General features: G+C 50.0%; 1 protein-coding gene across 5 annotated transcripts in view; it reads right to left on the bottom strand.

Moving 5' to 3' along the window:
• Window positions 1-2,324: 2,324 nt before the first annotated feature.
• The window catches only part of RHCG (Rh family C glycoprotein), a 39,183-nt gene continuing 22,964 nt past the window's right edge, over window positions 2,325-18,543 (bottom strand). For 3 of the 5 annotated variants that reach the window (XM_073304146.1, XM_073304144.1, XM_073304147.1), the window contains exons 2-11: window positions 14,268-14,454; window positions 11,953-12,103; window positions 9,232-9,379; window positions 8,356-8,522; window positions 7,321-7,458; window positions 7,091-7,227; window positions 6,355-6,479; window positions 4,735-4,808; window positions 3,885-3,962; window positions 2,325-3,267 (exon numbers count right to left, since the gene is read on the bottom strand). In XM_073304146.1, coding sequence (XP_073160247.1) covers window positions 3,894-3,962; window positions 4,735-4,808; window positions 6,355-6,479; window positions 7,091-7,227; window positions 7,321-7,458; window positions 8,356-8,522; window positions 9,232-9,379; window positions 11,953-12,103; window positions 14,268-14,434 — 1,176 coding nt within the window. In that variant the 5' untranslated portion in view covers window positions 14,435-14,454 and the 3' untranslated portion in view covers window positions 2,325-3,267; window positions 3,885-3,893. Of the gene's footprint in view, window positions 3,268-3,884; window positions 3,963-4,734; window positions 4,809-6,354; window positions 6,480-7,090; window positions 7,228-7,320; window positions 7,459-8,355; window positions 8,523-9,231; window positions 9,380-11,952; window positions 12,104-14,267; window positions 14,455-15,357; window positions 16,398-18,543 lie in introns of those variants that run through there. The other 2 variants (XM_073304148.1, XM_073304145.1) reach the window with 2 other exon arrangements.

Genomic DNA, 18,543 nt, shown 5'->3' with positions numbered 1-18,543 from the left:
ATCCACCACTGTGCCCAAGGATGTCCAGTACTGGCCCATACTGCCACAGTGCTCCAAGCTGCAAACTTTGGGCCATTACTGCAAAGGATGGCAGTCCTTTTTTTTTTTTTTTTTTTTTTAAATAGCAGGTTCATCTCAGGTCAAACCAAGACAAACCCTGATTTCTACCAGAGCCTCTCCTGGCGCTGGGTTTCCTCGACCCGGGAACACAGCATTTCAGAGCCTCCTCCTTTGTCACAATGTTTTTCAGTTCCACCAAGCAAACTGTCCAATTAGAGCAGGGCCTCTTGCTTCCATCTTTGCCGACATTTAATTAACATGCTGCCACTGGCAGCTGCTGACAAATTCCAGAAACATGTTGTAAAGGGTTTTTGTCTTTACCCAGCATGGAAAATGAGGGTGTCACATCCCAAGGGGGCGTGAATAGCTACTTTCACCTCCCCCTCTCAGGTGTGAGAATTACAGAGAGACATAGAGAAGAGATCCCATCACCCCTCCCACCGCCTTTCTTTCCTTTTCCCTCTCTGTTCCTCATATATTACCCTGAGAAATACACTGGCTCCAGAACAGGTTTTCTCCCCTGCCCCCAAATTCCTCTCTTATTGCCAGTTTTTCACTTATGTGCTTGATGGATGGGAGAAGGTCGAGTGACTTGAGCACTGGACTGAAACTCAGGAGACTTAGGGTCTATTCTTGGCTCTGCTGAGTGACCTGGGGCAAATCACTTCCCCCCTCTGTACCTGGTTTCCCCATCTGTAAAATGGGGATAATGATATTGCCCTCCTTTGTAAAGCACTTTCAGCTCTACCAATGAAAAGCAATATACAAGAGCTAGGTATTATTAATATGGGAAAGGGATCCACATTCTGTATCTTGGACTCCGACGGATCAGGACCCTCCAGCATAACCATCTAGACAGAAGGGAATGATCTGTCCCAAGAGAGGGGGTAGGCATGGAGGAATGGCCTGAAACCAACAAAGAGGGAAAAGTTCCAAATAGTCAGTGACTGGGCAGTGAAACAGCTTCCCCAGGAGAGCGATAGAGGCCCGGTCACTGCAGCCTGGAGAATATGGGAGTGGGGACAACAGAGGCAGCAGTTCTGCTCAGACTGGAAGAACAAAGTGACCCATTTTCGCAAGGTATCAACGTGCAGCAAAAATATTTCCACCAAGCAGCCAGCACAACACTATTTGGACCCAAACACCAGCAGTTTGGAGAAGCAGAGCCAGTACACCAATGATCCGCAAGGCAGTCCTAGGCCCTGATCATCGGAACCATGTAGGTGTGATATCTGCGTGCATGGTTATTGTGATTTCACATGCAGCGAGTACAGCTGTGCACCCAAAGGCCCAGCCAGACCTCAAACCAGTCACTGATATGGGCACTGGCTTGGAATGTGAGCACAGATGGGCCTGATTTTCAAGTGCTCAGCATTTGCCATGAGGGCTAGATTTCCAAAAGGGCCCAGCACCCCACCTGCTGAGCAATTTGGAAAATCTGGCTCTTTACTTTAGTGCCTAAAATGGGACCTGAGCTCTCTGGGAAATTTGAGTCCATATAAGTGCTCAGCTCTAAGCAGCTAGGCCCTGATATGTCCCAGGCACAAGAGCATTGTCAGCCCATGGTGTTCAAAACACACAATGTGTCTGAAGTCAGTCTGAAACCAGACCATGTGGGCCGGAGTCCCCAAGGTGTGGAGCTTCCCAGCTCCCTGGACTTCACGGGGCATTGAGGAGAGGGGGGTTCAGTACCTGGGAAAAGATGGATTGAAATGTATTTCAGGTACATGGTGCTGGGCCCATAGGCCAACTGTCTCCCCTCACCCCATGTCCTTGGATTTTAGATGCTCTCTCCTTTGTTTTCACCAGCAGCATTCCTGTTCCCCACCCCAGTGTAGTAGCAGGAGGGGGCTGTTGGCCTGATCAGCCCCTTGATTGTGCTGACTCAGAGAGGAGGCTGGTAGCATGGGGCTCTGTGCAACAAAAACAGGGATCAACCTGCCCTCCTCCCCCACACCAAACCTTCCATTGAAGGCTGAAAAATTCCCATGAACCAATCATGTTGCAAGTGAATCTGTCTCTATCCCAGCATCCTCCCACCATGGCTCCCTTTGTATTGCTACTGGTCGAAATGGGGCAATGGACAGAGTCCCACCTGACTCTCACTGCTCATTAAAAATGGGACATCTCGTCACCCTAGTAAAGGGACAGTCCTGTTTTTTGGAACTTTTTCTTATATAGGGGCCTATTACCCCCCCACCCTGTCCCATTTTTTCACAGTTGCTTTCTGGTAACCCTACTCATTACCCAACGGAGCACACCGCTGGAAAGAATAACAGTGCTTTTTATTCACACGTCCAAGGAGCAAGAGCTAATGACAAAGAGGAGGGAGAGAGAAGGGCAGCCGAGCTCCAGGAGTCAGGGACAGTGGTCAGGCCAAGAAAGCAAACATTTGTTTTGAGTCAGCATCGCAAAGGAACTGAGAAAGGGGGTAGGCACGCAGACTCTTGGGTTCTAATCCCTTGAGCAAGTCACTTTCTTTCCTTGTGCCCGTTGTTCCCCATCTGCCAAATAGGAGTAATGATGCTTACCCACTTCACAGGGGTGTTGGGAGGGTTAATTATTAACGACTGCAAAGCACTGGATATGTGCCAAGTACGATTATCTACTCTAAGTGTAACAGCGCCCCCCAGCTGCAAGGACATGCTTCTCTTACCCCCACACTGGATCCATTATTATTGTCCCTTCATCCTCCACAATCCCCAACATCCAAGGTGTCGTGAGGCCCAGTTAACTCTGGGCCCAGACACAGCGCCAGCTGAATTGTTCCTGTGTGAAATCTGGGAACTTGAAAGCTGAGAGATCCCACCCAACAAGCACCTAGTAAAACAACTCCCCCCACAGGTGCTAAGCCCCCTCCCACTGCCGCTGCCCTGTGGCAGTGCTAAGGGAGATGCCCCAGTGTCCGTTTCAAACCTCTGGCCCCGTGCTCTCAGGTAAGCAAAGACATATGGCTTCACTGGCTGTTCTCCAGCATGTTGGCTGTGTTGGCTTTACTGGCTGTTCTCCAGTGTGTTGCTTAGTGTAAACAGGGCCTCTTCCAAGCTATCCCACCACGGAGGGGAATGTGGGAAAGGAAATGGGGCCTTCGGAAGCACTCAAAGAGTCTGTGTCCAGTTGGGGATTGTCGCAGGGCACCTCCTTTTCTCAAAATACACCAATAGTGTCTCTGGAGAGCTAGAGACGGAGGAGGAGTCCGAATGCCACCTAAAGGAAACCCAGAGGAAGAGGCAGGTCAGGGGTCTGTCTGTGACCTCTTAACATCAGGATGATGGAGAGTATCCCTCCCGCCCACTGGCTACCTGGCACATTCCCCTGGCAGCTGCCCGGCACCTGTACCCCTCCCGCCCCGACTGGGCTAGTGACTGAGCAGTCGCCTTTGGGGTAAGGTTTCACTAGGCTGGGCATGGCCTGAGACACATGTGCTGGGCCGTTTAGCACCTCTCCTTACCCTTCTCCCAGTGAAATCCTGCCCTTTACTGTGACACCAATAACAGGCAGTTAGTACAGTCACACCACACACCCGTATACACCCACTCCCCAACCCCCTTCCTGCCATACCCACATGAGAGAGGTCTCAGTGCCCAGCATTTCTGCCACGAGGCAAGCATGCTGTCGTGGATCCCTGATGGATAAGCCCATGTGTGCATGGCACTGGCCAGTGCCCTGTGCCTGTGTGCTGCCACGAGGGCAACTAGGATCCACTAGTCCCTATCCATGCAGACTTCCAAGTGCTGGGTGCTAGTACTCTAGGGGCACCCTCTGCCCGACCAGCTCTTGGGCTCTTCAAGGCCTGCCCCCCCATGCATCGCAGCCCTGCCTACCCAGCTGGGTTAGGAAGTCACAGGTTTGAGGGTGGGGTCATGCATGTGGTACAGGCCGCTCTCCTCATCCTCAGGCACCTGCAAAGACAACGAAACTTCCATCAGGTCCCCATGCCCTGTCATGAAGGTATGGACAGGGCCTGCTTTCCTGCCAGTGGGGGGTGCCATAGCCACACAGCTGGGGAGGGAAACTATAAACAATGGTTTCAGAGTAACAGCCGTGTTAGTCTGTATTCGCAAAAAGAAAAGGAGTACTTGTGGCACCTTAGAGACTAACCAATTTATTAGAGCATAAGCTTTCGTGAGCTACAGCTCACTTCCTCAGATGCATATCGTGGAAACTGCAGCAGACTTTATATATACACAGAGAATATGAAACAATACCTCCTCCCACCCCACTGTTTTTGTTTCATATTCTCTGTGTATATATAAAGCCTGCTGCAGTTTCCACGATATGCATCCGAGGAAGTGAGCTGTAGCTCACGAAAGCTTATGCTCTAATAAATTGGTTAGTCTCTAAGGTGCCACAAGTACTCCTTTTCTTATAAACAATGGTGCGGCCATGTCATGGACAATAGCGCCACCTTGTGGCACACCACAACTCCCAAACAGTCCACAGAGCTCAGGCCTAAAGCCACAAACAGGATCCCAACACCTCCTTCTGCCACGCACCGGCCCCCCATCACCAAACCCCATTACCCCAGCCATATGGACACTGAGCCCCAAATCCCCATCAGCCGAAGGGCACCTGACTGCGACACCCTCCCCTGCACTTCCTGCAAACAGGCCACCAGGCCCCAAAGCTCCCCTGCCCTGGCCACAGTGAAAAGGACCAGCCCCCATAGCTCACCTCCCAGTAGACATCATCCTCAAAGCAGTTCTCATCAGCAGGGTCCCCCAGGAACGGCAATTTCAAAATAGCACCTTAAAGCCACAAAACAGAGAGTGAGATGGGAAATGCCTCAAATCAATGAGAAACAAGCAGGCCAGGGCAAAGCAGCCAGGGACGAGCCCCACTGGGGTGAGCGGCTGGGGGAGAGAGGGATCAGGGAAACTATTCCCTTCCTGTGTTGTAGGTGAAGTGAGGTTGGGTCAGTTTTGAGCATGTCTAGCCCTGGCCCTTCATATTCTCCCTGCCCTGCAGGCCCAGGGGGGTCTTGTTTCGGGGAAGTCAGTGAAGTGGAGTTCACAGGCTGGGGGTAATTTTAAAGCGTGAATCATGTGGTGCATTATAGCAATGTGGGCAACCCTATGGGAAACATCTGGGGAAGGGGCCATCTCCTCTCCTACTATCTGTTAGATGCTGAAAGCAGAAAAGTGCTTCCTAAAAATGGAGACCTGCTCCTGAGTGAGCAACATCCCTGGGAGGCAGCAGGCAAGGCTTGGGCTAGAATTCCGCCATACCCCAACAACCCACAGGATGGTAGCAGCAAAACGTCAAATGGGGAAATGCAGAGCATCTGACCGCAAGTGTAACACCCGGGGCAGCCAATCAGAGACAGAAAAAATTAGAACTAGAGCTCACCCTTAGCTCAGCACTGAATCAAACCCGACTCACATCTAACCCAACCCAGCCACAAGCTGAACCAGACCCAATCAGAGACAACCCCAAATGAACAGCAACTTCCAAACTAACCAAAGGACTCAGGCTGAACCTGCTGAGATTCAGGGTTCTGCATTCGCTGATCTATTTCCTCTCCCCTTCTGGACTTGGGGGAGTTCAGCTGGAAGCAGAAGCCTTGAGGATCTCACAAGCCCTGGCCTGTTTTCCATGGAAATGCTCAGCTCTGTTTGGGATACAGAACTGATCCTCTAAAATTGTTATGTTCCCCATTCATTGCAGCCTTCCTGGTTCCTGCTGCTATTTTCCAGCCCCCCTTTTGGTTCATAACATGCCCCAAAGTCTCATCCTGCCTGCTAAAAGGGTCTGGAGCGGCAGATGGGGCTGCAGAACATCTGGGCAATTCCCTGCCCCAGGCTGTCAAAGATGTGCCTTATCCCAGTGTGTCTCGTGGTGGACAACGTGCCAGAGCCAGGATCTGCCCATTCTGCTGGGAACCTGCAGGGCACAGCGCCGTGCTGCCACACGAGGAAGGCCTACCTCCAGAGGGCAGTAGTTTTGGAAATGACATCATAGTTTCAACCAATCAACATTTCCCACATGACATCGGGAAGTGCCACTTTTGGAGGTAGGACTTCTTGCGATGCTGGGGTGGGAGAGGTATTAAAGGGTTGTTGTGATAGGGCCAGTGGGGAACAAAATAGTCCTTGGAATGCCACATGTTTGCAAGCCTTAGGGCTCATCTCAATTTCAGCGGCTGCATGTGGGAGCAGAAGGGTCTTCTAGCCCAGGAGATGGACCCTTCCTGTAAGCCAGGGTGTGAGCAATTCGAGTGGCTGAGCCGGCCACTCTACAACCACAGCCTGGACCTGGGCCTTCTCCTCCATTCCCTGCACCCCGCCCACTCACCCACAATGGCCCCCCCAGCCAAGGCCATGGCCAGGGACACGAAAATGCCAGCTGCCTGGAACCCCCCTTGGACAGTGGGCGTCCAATCCTTGTAGTCACCCGTGAAATCAAAGGCACTGATGAGCCTGCGAGGAAGGGAAATGATGAGACCAGCTGTCAGAGAGACGCTCCTTTGAGTCAGGGAGTCCGCGCTGTGGAGGACGGGGGAGCTGCACTCACAGCCCTTTCAAACCATCTCCCTGGCACTGAGAGGACACATTCCCATCGAAGAGTGGGGAGATTGTAGCAATATAACCCGGCCTCTTTGCTTTTATTCCTTCTTTTCCAGTCTGTTCCCACCCCCAGAGGCCTCAGCCTGGACCTAGAGGGGTCCAAAAACCACGAGACCCAGGGTAGCTTTGAGACCTTCACGGTTTATCCTGGAGTTTGACCCAGAAAAGGAAGCAACAGAGATAAAGAGATGCCCCTTCATGAACCCAACTGCCCCTGCTCAGAGTCCTCCAGAATGAAGGTGGGCCTTGGAGTTATAGGGGCTCCCAAAAGGGGGCAGCTGGAAGAGGCGGCAATCCTCCAAGCCTGACTCAGCCCTACAGGCCCAGCACCACTCAGGATGCATATCTGTAAGGGGGAACTCAGCTGCTGCCACTGACTCATCTCATCTGCCTCCCCCCCCCAAACCACACACGCTGGCCCATAACCCACCCCATCGCCATGGGAGAGATTTAAGCCATCTTACCCTTCTTTTCCATACACCTCTTCAGTGGCTGCGGCTGCGGTGACAGCCCCCACGATCCCCCCAATAAGCCCCGGCATGGCATGTAGGTTGTGGATGCCGCAGGTGTCCTGGATCTTCAGCTTGGACTCCAGGAATGGCTGGAGGGAATGGAAGAGAGAGAAAGAGAGAGAGATTATTTCCTCTCCCTAACTAAGAGGCAAGAGCCTGGAATTCCTCTGAGCAGCACTTACCATGAGGTAGACAAACCCAGCGGTGGACACGATGCCACAGAGGAATCCAACGATGAGGGATCCGTATGGAGTCAGCATCATCTCCGCGCTGGTCCCCACAGCCACACCACCAGCCAGCGTTGCATTCTGGATATGAACCTGTGCAAATAACACTCACGTCTTACCACTTCGGCTTTGGGACAAGAGCGTTTTAAGCCCATTTGTGGCAACATTTCAAGGCAACCAAGGAGAAAAGCAGGGGAGAAAATGTTCACAGAGAAAATGAAGATCTGGGCCCATTTTCCTTTGCATTGGGATTGGCTCCCTGCCCATTGCAAATTCCCAATTACTGGATTTGCCTGAAGCCAGAGATTTTTGACCACCAAAAGTTACATGAATGGGAGGAGACTGAAGATGAAATGTCAACAGCTGATAGGCTGGGGCATCATTTTCATGTAGAAGAAACAAAACACTGCATCCACACGTGCACTGCTGCACAGATATTCCCAAAGCCTGGTGCTGCCACAACCACAGCTCTGTACGGGGCCTGCTGTCTCTCCCATACACGAGCACACACCCAGAAAACACCCTGCTCTGACACACACGTCACTGTATGGGCCCCGCTCCCTCACAAGCACACACACACCTAACACCGTATGCTTTCATGACACCGTACAGTTCAACCCTGGCACATGCCCACCACCATGGGACCATTCCCACCGGCTCTGCAGCACAGGTGTCTGCATGGCTCTGCCGTCCTAGGGATCCACCGGCACACAGGTGATCACACGTATCTGCTCCTCCATTTGCCCAAGCATGCTCACATACCTGCTGCTGCATGGAAACCGCACATGGTTTTCATGACAGAGCTTTGCAAAACAATTCATTCCTTGAACATGGCTCAAGCTGCTGTGCGGAGGCTAGGAGCCCTGGATGCAACCCCATGAAATCTGGTGCACAGTCACCAAAGGAAGCAGCCCCAATCAGACTGCCTGGCCCTTCAGTCATCCATGAAGCCAGGAGAGGGCACAGCAGGCGTCTCCAGTCCTTGCTTACCATGTCGAGCTTGCCTTTCTTCTGCAGCAGGCTGGAGAAGGCCACGGTGGTGAGGACACAGGAGGCCAGTGAGCAGTAGGTGTTAATGGCGGCTCGGTGCTGCGCATCCCCATGGTTTGAAACAGCTGAGTTAAAGCTGGGCCAGTACATCCACAGGTACAGGGTACCTGGGAGAGGAGGGGCAGGAGTGGGACAGTGAGGGGGAGAAGTAGGAGGGAGGGGAAGGAAAACAGGGAGCAGCAAGGGGAAGGGGAGTTAAAAAGAAACCATAAGAGATGGTAGTTATATGGCGAGGAGGCTAAAGCTGGCTGTGCCCCAAACCCCCAGCTCCACCTCCATGGCCAACTTTTCCCTCTTTCCGAAACACTCCAACCAGGAACTCAAAGCTGCAATAGCACATGGAGCCTTTCATTTCTAGGGCACCAATTCCTGTCAGACCCCAGGCTGGGGGGACTGTCTGGCTCTGGAATGCTGGGAATGGCACATGGAGCCTCTCACCTCACAACACCAGTTCCAATCGGACCCTAGGATGGGGGGACTGGCGGGCTCTGGGGTGTCTTGGAATGGGACATGGAGCCTCTCACCTCATAGCACCAGTTCCAGTCAGCCCCCAGGCTGGAAGTACAGGGCTCTGGGGTGTCTGGGAATGGCACATGGAGCCTTACAATTCTAGGGCACTAGTTCTAATCTTATCCAGCCCCGGGGCAGGGGATTGGGGGAGGGACTGGCCAGCTCTGAGGTGTCAGGATTAGGAAATGGGATACACAGGTTTTCACCACTAGGGCACTGGCTCCAGTCTGGTTTCACACAGCCTGTGGGATGTAGGAGGGACCCAGCACAGCTTTCATGAAGTCTCCAAGTCCACAGTTAACTCACCGATCATAGCAAAGAGGTCGGAGTGGTACACAGAGCCTTGCTTGTCTTTACTCTGTTCCAGGTTGGGCCGGTACAGAATTCTGGTCACTGTCAGGCCAAAATAGGCTCCAAAGGTATGAATGGTCATGGATCCACCAGCATCTTTAACCTGTGGACATAGAGCAGAGGAAAATTCACATGTTGGGAGTATTCTGGCCAATCGACTGTCCGTCCGTCCAGCCTGTGCTGGGTCACTACAGGAGGGGAACAGAAATGCTCCTGGTCCCTCCGACTGGCAGGCAGAGCATCTCAGCCACATCCTTCCAATTAGCCTCCTCTGTGGAAGGCATCATGGCAAAGGGGCATTTCTGGCCCCTCCATCATGTGACTCCATGGCACATGGGTTCCAGCAGCATCCCAGAGTAGAACTACCCCGAGGTGGCAGTCCCAGCGTGGGCAGGTAAAGGGCAGACAAAGAACAGGACTTTTAAATAGAGAGTTATTGCCCCTTGAAACCTGGGGCTTTTAGAACAAATATTAAAAAGCCACAAAACTCCCAGTAAAGGCCATGAGCAGCGATGGGCAGAACCAGAACTGCAGACCCATTGGCAATGCTCAGATCTGGATCCAAACTTCCAAGCTGGCCCTTATCTCTCTAAGGGGCTGACTCAGAACTCGAGGTGCAAACACCCCAGAACTTTGAGGGAGGGGTAATCAGGACCTGGCCACCATGAGGAATGAACCCCAGTCATCTCTCCCCTCAGCTCTTACTTTCCTCATTTTCTTCCCCTCTTCCCTTCACTGCTGCTGCCTCACACACTTGTGCTTGTTGTTTTCCATCCTTTTCTTCTGCCTCAAGACACACATGCAGCTGCCGAGATGAACTCTCCTGGAAGGGAGCTTTCCAAAGGCATTCCCCTAGCTAAGTTCACCCAGAGCATTGGTGTTGGGAGGAACAACTATGCAGATGGAAATAATGGGCAGTCCCCCAAAACTAAAAGGGTTGAACTTCCACCCCCACACACAAGCTCCGGTCTGGACACTTAAATTATTCGCTAATGAGACAGGAGGGAGTTTCAGAGATGAGAGTTTAAAGGGATACAGTAAAGATAATCATCACATATTTAAACAAGAATACCCTTCCTTGCTTATAAGCATCTACTAACCACCCCTGTCCCTCCCTGCATTCCCTCTGCTGGGTTACTAAGGCTACCTCCGTTTGCGAGACAAGGTGGGTGAGGTCATATCTTTTGTTGGGCCAACTTCTGTTGGTGAGAGAGACAAGCCTGTGAGCTTACCCAGAGCTCTTCTACAGATCTGAAGAAGTTGACCTGAAGCAGAGCTCAGTGTAGCTTGAACATTTGTCTCTCTCTCCAACAGAAGTTGGTCCAATAAAAGATATGACCTCACCCACCTTGTCTCTCTAACAGCCTGGGACCAACACGGCTACAACAACACTGCATACATAGGTTAGTGACATTTGGCATCTCAAAGAACCCAGTTTCCCTGTGGTGACTGATGTTCTGTGTTTCATTCAGCTGGGCTGATCAGTTTCTCTTGTTCCCTTTCAGATGCCCCTGTGCATTTGGGCTCCCAACAGTGGAGGATTTAATCTATACTATAATTTTATTTTAAACCATGAAATTGTTGCCCTGGTACCTAGAGCACTGGACTGGGACTCTGGAGACCAGCAGTCCTGGGTTCTAGTCCTGACTCTGTCACTGGCCTGCTGTGTGCCCTTGGGCCAGTCATGTCACATCTCTGTGCCTCACTTTCCCCATTTGTAAAATTGGAATAGTGTTGCTCACCTCCTTTGTAAAGTGCTTTGAGATCTATAAATGAAAAATAATATATAAAACCTAGGGATTATTATTTCTCTGCATTTGAGGGATCCTTCCTCCACCTCCACCCCAGTTTTGACCCCACCTGCACTTAGGATTGAGGTGAATGGGTTTCCCTTTCAGAACAAATCTCTTTTCCTCCACCAGAGCAAAAATCTCTCATACGCTGCCAGAGGCCCTGCGGCTCCTTTACCAGACAGGTCTTCACTTTATGGTGTGCTCTGATTTTCTTCAGCTAAAGAAATATTATAGCAAGGGAAGGAGCCAAGAGGAAAATATTGTACAGCCATAAAGGGTCTGGCTACACCGCAAGAAAAAACCCTGCAGCAACGAGTCTCAGAGTCCAGGTCAACTGACTCGGGCTTGCACTACAGGGCTAAAAATAACAGTGTAGATGTTCCCGATGTGGCTGGAGCCCAGGCTCTGAGACTTGCTGCTGCTAGGGTTTTCTGCAGTGTAGATATACCCAAAGAGAGCATCAGGCCCTCTGTGTGGAGACTCCCTGGCTGTCTTAGGTAAACCCCACCAGAGGGGATCCCTTGCTCTCAAGTCACTGCCGCTGCTTGCGGAACCCTGGGAGATTTCCCATTCCCTGACTAAGATAGGAGAGAAGCTAAAGGGTGGGAAAAGTAGCCCCGGCTGTTTGCTCATTGATGCGTTTGGAATCTTTTTACATTTCTGCTTGAATTGTTGTGGCTGGAATTAACCCTGTGTGTTTAGCCAAACAAGGAGCTGATGGACCTGACTGGAGCCAGGCACTGTACAATAGCCTACAGACAGCTCTGATGCTGCACCTCACTCCAGACCTGCCTCCCCTCTACCAGGCTCGGACACCCTGTTTGCACTGCCAGAGAGGAAGGGCAGGAGACAGCCGATTTTTCTGACTCGAGAGGAGCCTTACGTGGAGCAGGCTGATGAGGATGTACTCATTCACAGCAAAGAGCGTGACTTGAAACAACGTCAGGATGAGCAGCTGCACAGGGCTGGTTTTGCCCAGGATGGCCCCAAAGGCGATGCAGACAGAACCAACGCAGAAATCTGCATTGATCAGGCTGGGGAGCAGGGGATGGGAGAGAAAACAACCTGCAGGTTAGTAATGGAGATCCTCCCCCCCTCCACCACTCCCAAATCTAGAGAGTTTCAACTTTGCCAGGACCTGAACCTCATCCTGGCTTCCCTACCAACACCCCCCTTGCTGGGTGTGACTAGAACATGGTCCCTTTAAGGGACAGTACCACTTTTGCATCCCCCTCCCGCTGGGCGGTGGCAGCATAGACTCATAGATGGAGGCCAGAAGCGACCATTGTGAACCTTTCTAACACAGGCCACAGAACTTCCCCCACAATAACTCCTAGAGCAGATCTATTAGAAAAACACCCAGTCTTGATTTAAAAATGGCCAGTGATGGAGAATCCCCCACGACCCTGGGTAAACTGTTCCAATGGTTAATTGCTGTCCCTGTACTCGGTATATGCATGGCTAAGGGTGAGATGAGTTATGGGTCTCTCTTCACTGGGGTCCCCAGAGGAGCTGCCAGTGGGAAGTTAGGAGACCCCTTGTAAGGATAAAGCCTTTTCCTGTAGCCATATTGTAAGGTCTGAGGCCTTTGTCTGCAGCCATGTTAGGAGAGCAGCAGCCAGGAGCAGAAGCAGAAAGTCACATCTTCACATTCTATCTAAATTACATTAAAACAATGTACTATCAGGCTGTTAAGAAAGTGATCCTGTCCTAATAGTAGCCATCATCACCAGATAAAGAAACAAATCTTAAGATGGTTAAAGAAAACGTTGTGTGATGGCATCCTGTCTGGCAACTTATCAACAAGTTGTGGTTGTGAAATCCCTACTTCTCTATTGTTTATCTGTATGGTCTTTGTCTGGTTCTTTGATTGTTTGTCTGTTGCATAACAAATTTTGCTGGGTGTAAATCAATTGAGGTGATAGGGTATGATTGCTTAAAGGATTGTTTTACAGTATGTTAGGATTGGTTAGAAAATTGTTTAGTCATATTTTAGTTAAATGATTAAGGTACAGCTAAGCAGGACTCAAGTTTCACTATTTAAACTGGATCCAAAAGGAAGTTCTTGGGAACCATCTCCAGGACACAGCCCCAAGATCAGAGCTGCCAGACCACAACACCCTGCTAATTACACCATGCAGAAACTGGAGTCCCCCAGATTTCGTGCTGGCCAGTCAGGATCAGGTTAAGTTTGTCTGCCTTATTGGGAGTGGTGAACATTGTATGCTTAGCATGGGCATTCTGTTTTGGTGATTGTTAATAAATAGAGGTTAAGTAGGATATTACTGTGTAAGACTCTTTCACTGGTGGAAGACCCTGTAAACCCGCAAAAGATTAAGCCCTGAGTCCACAGGGAATGGGTGTTTGTTCTCAGTCCACAGGGAATGGGTGTTTACCCAGAGCCCACGGAGGAGTAGAGCCCAGAGCCCACGGAGGGGTAAAGTTAGGTGCCTTTTGCCTGGAGCCCTAGGAATTGGGAAAGGGTGGGGGTGCCTAAATCAACTGGGTTATATGCCTTGAGCCCTAGGAACTAGGTAGAGGTGGGATGTCCTAGAATGTGCAGGCAACAAATTTAGGGTAAAGTTGGGTGCCTTATATCTGGAGCCCTAAGAACTGGGAAAGGGTGGAGTGCCTAAATTAACAGGGTTATGCCTTGAGCCCATGGAAGGGTAAAGGTGGGTGTCCTAGAGTGTGTGTAACAGAGAATTTTGTGCAGGTAACACCCTAGTCCTTAGCATGTGGAGAATGGCATAATGAAGTTTCATCAGATCTGAGGCTGTTTGTCCAAAAGGACCTGAGCAATGAAAGTCCCAAGACTGAGGACAAACAATGGCCCTGACACTTGGGGCTTGGCCTGGAGCCTGTGAGATTTGGTCTCATGTGGCTGGTCTTACCTGGCTCCTTCCTCACCATCCACCAGAGCCAGTCACCCCTGGAGTGGAGGGTGGAACCCAGTCACAGGTACACAGCGCCCTCACAGCTGAGGGGGGGAGGGGGAATTGGGACCAAAGACCTTTTCTTATGAAACAGGCTCCATGGGGTCTTTAACAGCAGGCAGGGCAGAAGATGTAATATGATCTGGAGCACCCTTTCTCCACAAAGAGCAGGGGCAGAACCTCCAGGCTGCTTGGTCCCCTCCCTCCCTGCATCTCCCCTGTCCAGCAGGAGATGGCTTCCATCAGTCCCAAACCCTCTTACTTTTCCACTCCAATGAGTATCTTTCCATTCTCGAAAGAATGGAACCAGCCCTGCATCAGGAGAGCCCACTGGATCCCAAAGGCGGCAAGGAGGAAGTTGAAGCCAACAGCTCCAAAGCCATAGCGCTGGAGGAATGTCATCAGGAAGCCAAAACCCACGAAGATCATCACGTGGACATCCTGGAAAGCTGTGTCAGGGAGGAGAATTCATCATTATCATGGGGGGAGGGGAGGCGGGGACTCCTGCTGTTTAGGAACTTGACAATACCCCTAGGTCAGAAATACCAATGATTTTTCAGGAGAAATTTTGAAAAAAAATTCATTTTAAATTGTGCACAAACATTTTTAAAACAAACTGAAAAATGAAAAACCTTCAGTTTTTGGAAATGCTTTTTGGTAAAATAGTTTGGCTTTGAGGAAAAACCATCAGTGTTTGGAAAGCCCTTTCAGTAAACATCATTGATTTTCATTTCAGTGAAAATATTCAGTTTTGAAAACAAAACACTTGTATAAAAATAACCTGAGCTGTAAAGCACAAACATCTCCATTTTTTAACAAAAAAATCCCAGAGACTTTGAATCAGAATTAACATTTTACATGCACACTTTTGCTCTACTTACAAACCCCTTTTCATTTAAAAAAACAGAAGTTTTGATAATTTTTTGCCCAACAACCTGTCTGAGCTGGGTCAGAACCCAGTGTCACTGACTGCTCTGCTCCTTCCTGCTCTGGGAACTATTATTGTTAGCAGCCGTTATTTGTATTATCATAGCACATACAAATGAATCCCGGTCATGAGCCAGCACCCCATTGTGCTAGGCACTGTACAAACAGCAAACAAAAAGACAGTCCCTGCTCCTAGGGGCTTACAATCTAAGTACAGGACAAGAGAGAACAGATGGACAGAGAGGAGGCACACACTCTGCTCACTTCAATGGAGGGTGAAATCCTGGCTGCAGTGAAGTCAATGGCAAAACTCCCATTGACTTCAATGGAGTCAGGATTTCACCCAGAGATTTTCATTCTTTGTTTCATTGTTTTCTTAATCGAAAGTGAACCTTCGTCTGACTGGAGGTGCACAGTCGCTTTACCGGACACTTGTACTGAATAAGCCTGGTACTCAGGGCATGACAGCTCGGACACCGCTCCATACGTTCTGGTAGGAAAATGAGCCTCGAGAGAGGAATCCTTTATGTGATAAACCTGGAGTGGACGTCAGCACTGCTGGTTTCTTTCCGATAACGATCAGCCACAGCAATTTAAAGTGAAACTTGGGCACAGTTATAAATTAAACCATAAAAACCACATGTGTAAAAGCCTCCTGAGCAAGAGGAGGACGACGAGGACCGGTTCCCTCCACCAGTTCCCAGGGGGATCCCACAAGCAAACCAGCATGTGCTGCACTCTGCCACTGTGGAATGGAAAGGGTAAACGTTCCATATTGCTCAGCTACGTCAATGTCTGTACTACAGAGTGTGCAGAATATTGCACAACAGCATAGCATATTTGTTGTTTAAATGCTTGGGCACTGTCAGCTTGGCTTAGAGAATGGGCTGGCTCAGAGAAAGGAAAACACTGTGCAGCTAAATCATGCGGAGTCCGGTCTAGGCACTGACACTTACAATGGATTTTCCAGCCCTTTTCCCAGTGTTCAGAGGGAAGGCCGGCTGCATTTTTGTGGCTAGTTTGCCATCTAGTGAAAGCGCACGTCTTGAGTGGAACGAGAGTCTGATCCAGCTTCCACTGATGCCAATGGGATTCTTTCCTTTGACTTCAATGGGAGTCAGATCAGGCCTTGAATGAAGCAAGGCTCTGCAGGAGTCCTGGTTTCAGTTACTGTGCACTTCACAAGCTCTACCAAGGTGTGGGGGGACATGGGTGTGGATGGGATCAGGTCACGCTGTGCCAGACTCTGGTTTTTTTTTTGTTCTTTCAGAAAAACCTAGGAAAATCCATACAGACGAGCTACAGGGCCAGATCTGCAGCTGGTGTAAGTCAGCATAGTTCCACTTGCTCCAACAAACCTCTGCTGATTGATACCAGTCAAGGATCCAGACCATATAGATCTCAGAGGCCAATTTGCATATACACAAATTTTACCAAATATACACTGATACACACTTTCCCCTATTAGGCTACATATCCAGCACCATTCTAAAAAGAAAAGAAAGAAGCAATAAATATGTGTCTATTGCCAATTAAATAATATTAACTGACATTTTCCACTTTAACAAAAATATTTAGACAAAAATCAAGATCATGAGAAATAATACATAAAATAAGGCCCAAAAGTCATAGTTCAGGTGGTGGGGTTGAGATATTAATTATATTATTTTATTATTATTTATCTGTATTGTGGTAGCATGAAGGAGCCCTACTCATTGGCCAGGACCCTATTGTGCTAGGAGCTGTACAAACTCAGAACAAAAAGACCACCCCCCCGTCCCAAAGAGTTTACAATCTAAGGAAAGCTTTGTACTTTGTTTGCCCTTGAGAAGAGTAACGTGTTTGCGTCTCACATGGGCAGAGTAGGAGTCATGATGCTCTTAACCTTTTTATTACATTACAATTCAGTACTTGGGTTTTAGTTTGTTGTCATTTAGCAACCTTCACTGTTTACTGCAGGAAGAGTATGGCCCCTGGAATACTGTCTACACTGAAGAATCTTTCATCCCTTCTCCCCGCATTCAGAACAGATGATTCATTCTCCAGGGAATTTCACCAGCTGATTTTAAATTCAAGTGAATTTTAGTGCTGTTGCTGAACATGATTGAATTGACAGCCCTGGAAATGGGCACCCCTAGATCAGTTATACACACCTTCCTCCCTGCCCACATTTTTCAACCCTACCCAGGAGGAACCATCTCTAGGGCCAGAAGAGAGAGTTTCCCACTGTCCATTCTTTGTCTGCTGCTATTTTGTGAGCACCTTCCACCACTGCACAAATCAGGTCAGTTCCACTGTGGTACCAAGGATGAAAACACTAATGAAAACCATTTCAACCACCTAGACCTGCTCTAAGCAGAGGTGACACAGAAAAAAATGCCACTGCCCTATCTACACTAGTGTGGCCCTCATTGCCACTACCCACAGAGCCACACTGGGGCTAATGCCACTATGGGAGATTTTAACAAATAGGCACAGTGGCTACCCGGACACTATGAGCTAGGGGTGTAGTTCCCAGCTCAGGTACATATACTTGCACTAGCATGACGAGAGTTAGTGAGCATGGCTTGTAGTGTAGACATGGCCAACTTTGGATGAACACTGGTTGGACACATGGCTTTCATAAGTAAACCCTGTTCTGAAAGACAATCCTTAGAGGCAACTGGGCTAGTCTCTAGACTTCTTTGTTTTAGCTATAAACACACTGTATTTGTAATGGAAGTGTTCTAAACCGGGGGTTCTCAACCTTTTTATTTCTGAGCCCCCCCCCCCCAACATGCTATAAAACATCCACAGCCCAACTGTCACAATAATGGGCTTTCTGCATATAAAAGGCCAGGGCTGGTGTTAGTGGGTAGCAACCTCATGCCACAGGAGCCCCTGCAAAGCTACATTGCTCAGGCTTCGGCTTCAGCCTCGGGTGGCGGGGCTCAGGGCCCGAGCTTCAACCCCATGCGGCAGAGCTTTGGCTTTCTGCCCTGAGCCCCAGTGAGTCTGATGCTGGCCCTGCGTGGCGGCCCCCCTGAAATCTGCTCGCTGCCCCCCAGGGGGCCCTGGACCCCTGGTTGAGAACCACTGTTCAAAACAGATCTGTGGCTCAGTCCCTCATGCAGCCTTGGAAACAATCGTCTATCTTTGCAGATTCTTCTGAGCTGCCACTCACCAGGTGACTCCCACCGGATGGCTTGCACGGGGGCTCAGGCCAGTTGTAAAGGGGTCAGCCAGCTGAATGATCCCTGTTTGCACATGAGACAATGGCCCGAGTGCACAGGGAAGCTGCTGTGAGCCAGGGAGGACTCAGACACCAGGATGGGATCAGCAATCCAGGTGAGTTTCCCTAGGAAGCTAGACCTCCCCATCTGAGAATGGCAGGTATTTTGCATCCCCTTTGCCCTAGCTTGGGACAAGACAAACCTAGAAGGGGTTAATCAGTGGCATAGCCTTTGGCCTCCAGGGCACATCCAGTTTATTAAACAAGGCGACACTAGTTTGGAGTCTCAGCCCCATCGTCACTCCCGCCCTGGCAGACAGCTGCACGCCTCCCAGCTTGGTGTGGCATGGGCGTTGCTCCATGGGCATTGGGTCGGTGGCACTCATGAACTTAACATGAA

The sequence above is a fragment of the Lepidochelys kempii genome, chromosome 10, assembly GCF_965140265.1.
Source record: "Lepidochelys kempii isolate rLepKem1 chromosome 10, rLepKem1.hap2, whole genome shotgun sequence".
Lineage (NCBI taxonomy): Eukaryota > Metazoa > Chordata > Testudines > Cheloniidae > Lepidochelys > Lepidochelys kempii.
Note: the sequence above shows the minus strand (reverse complement) of the source record. Positions and strands in the feature narration are given on the sequence as shown.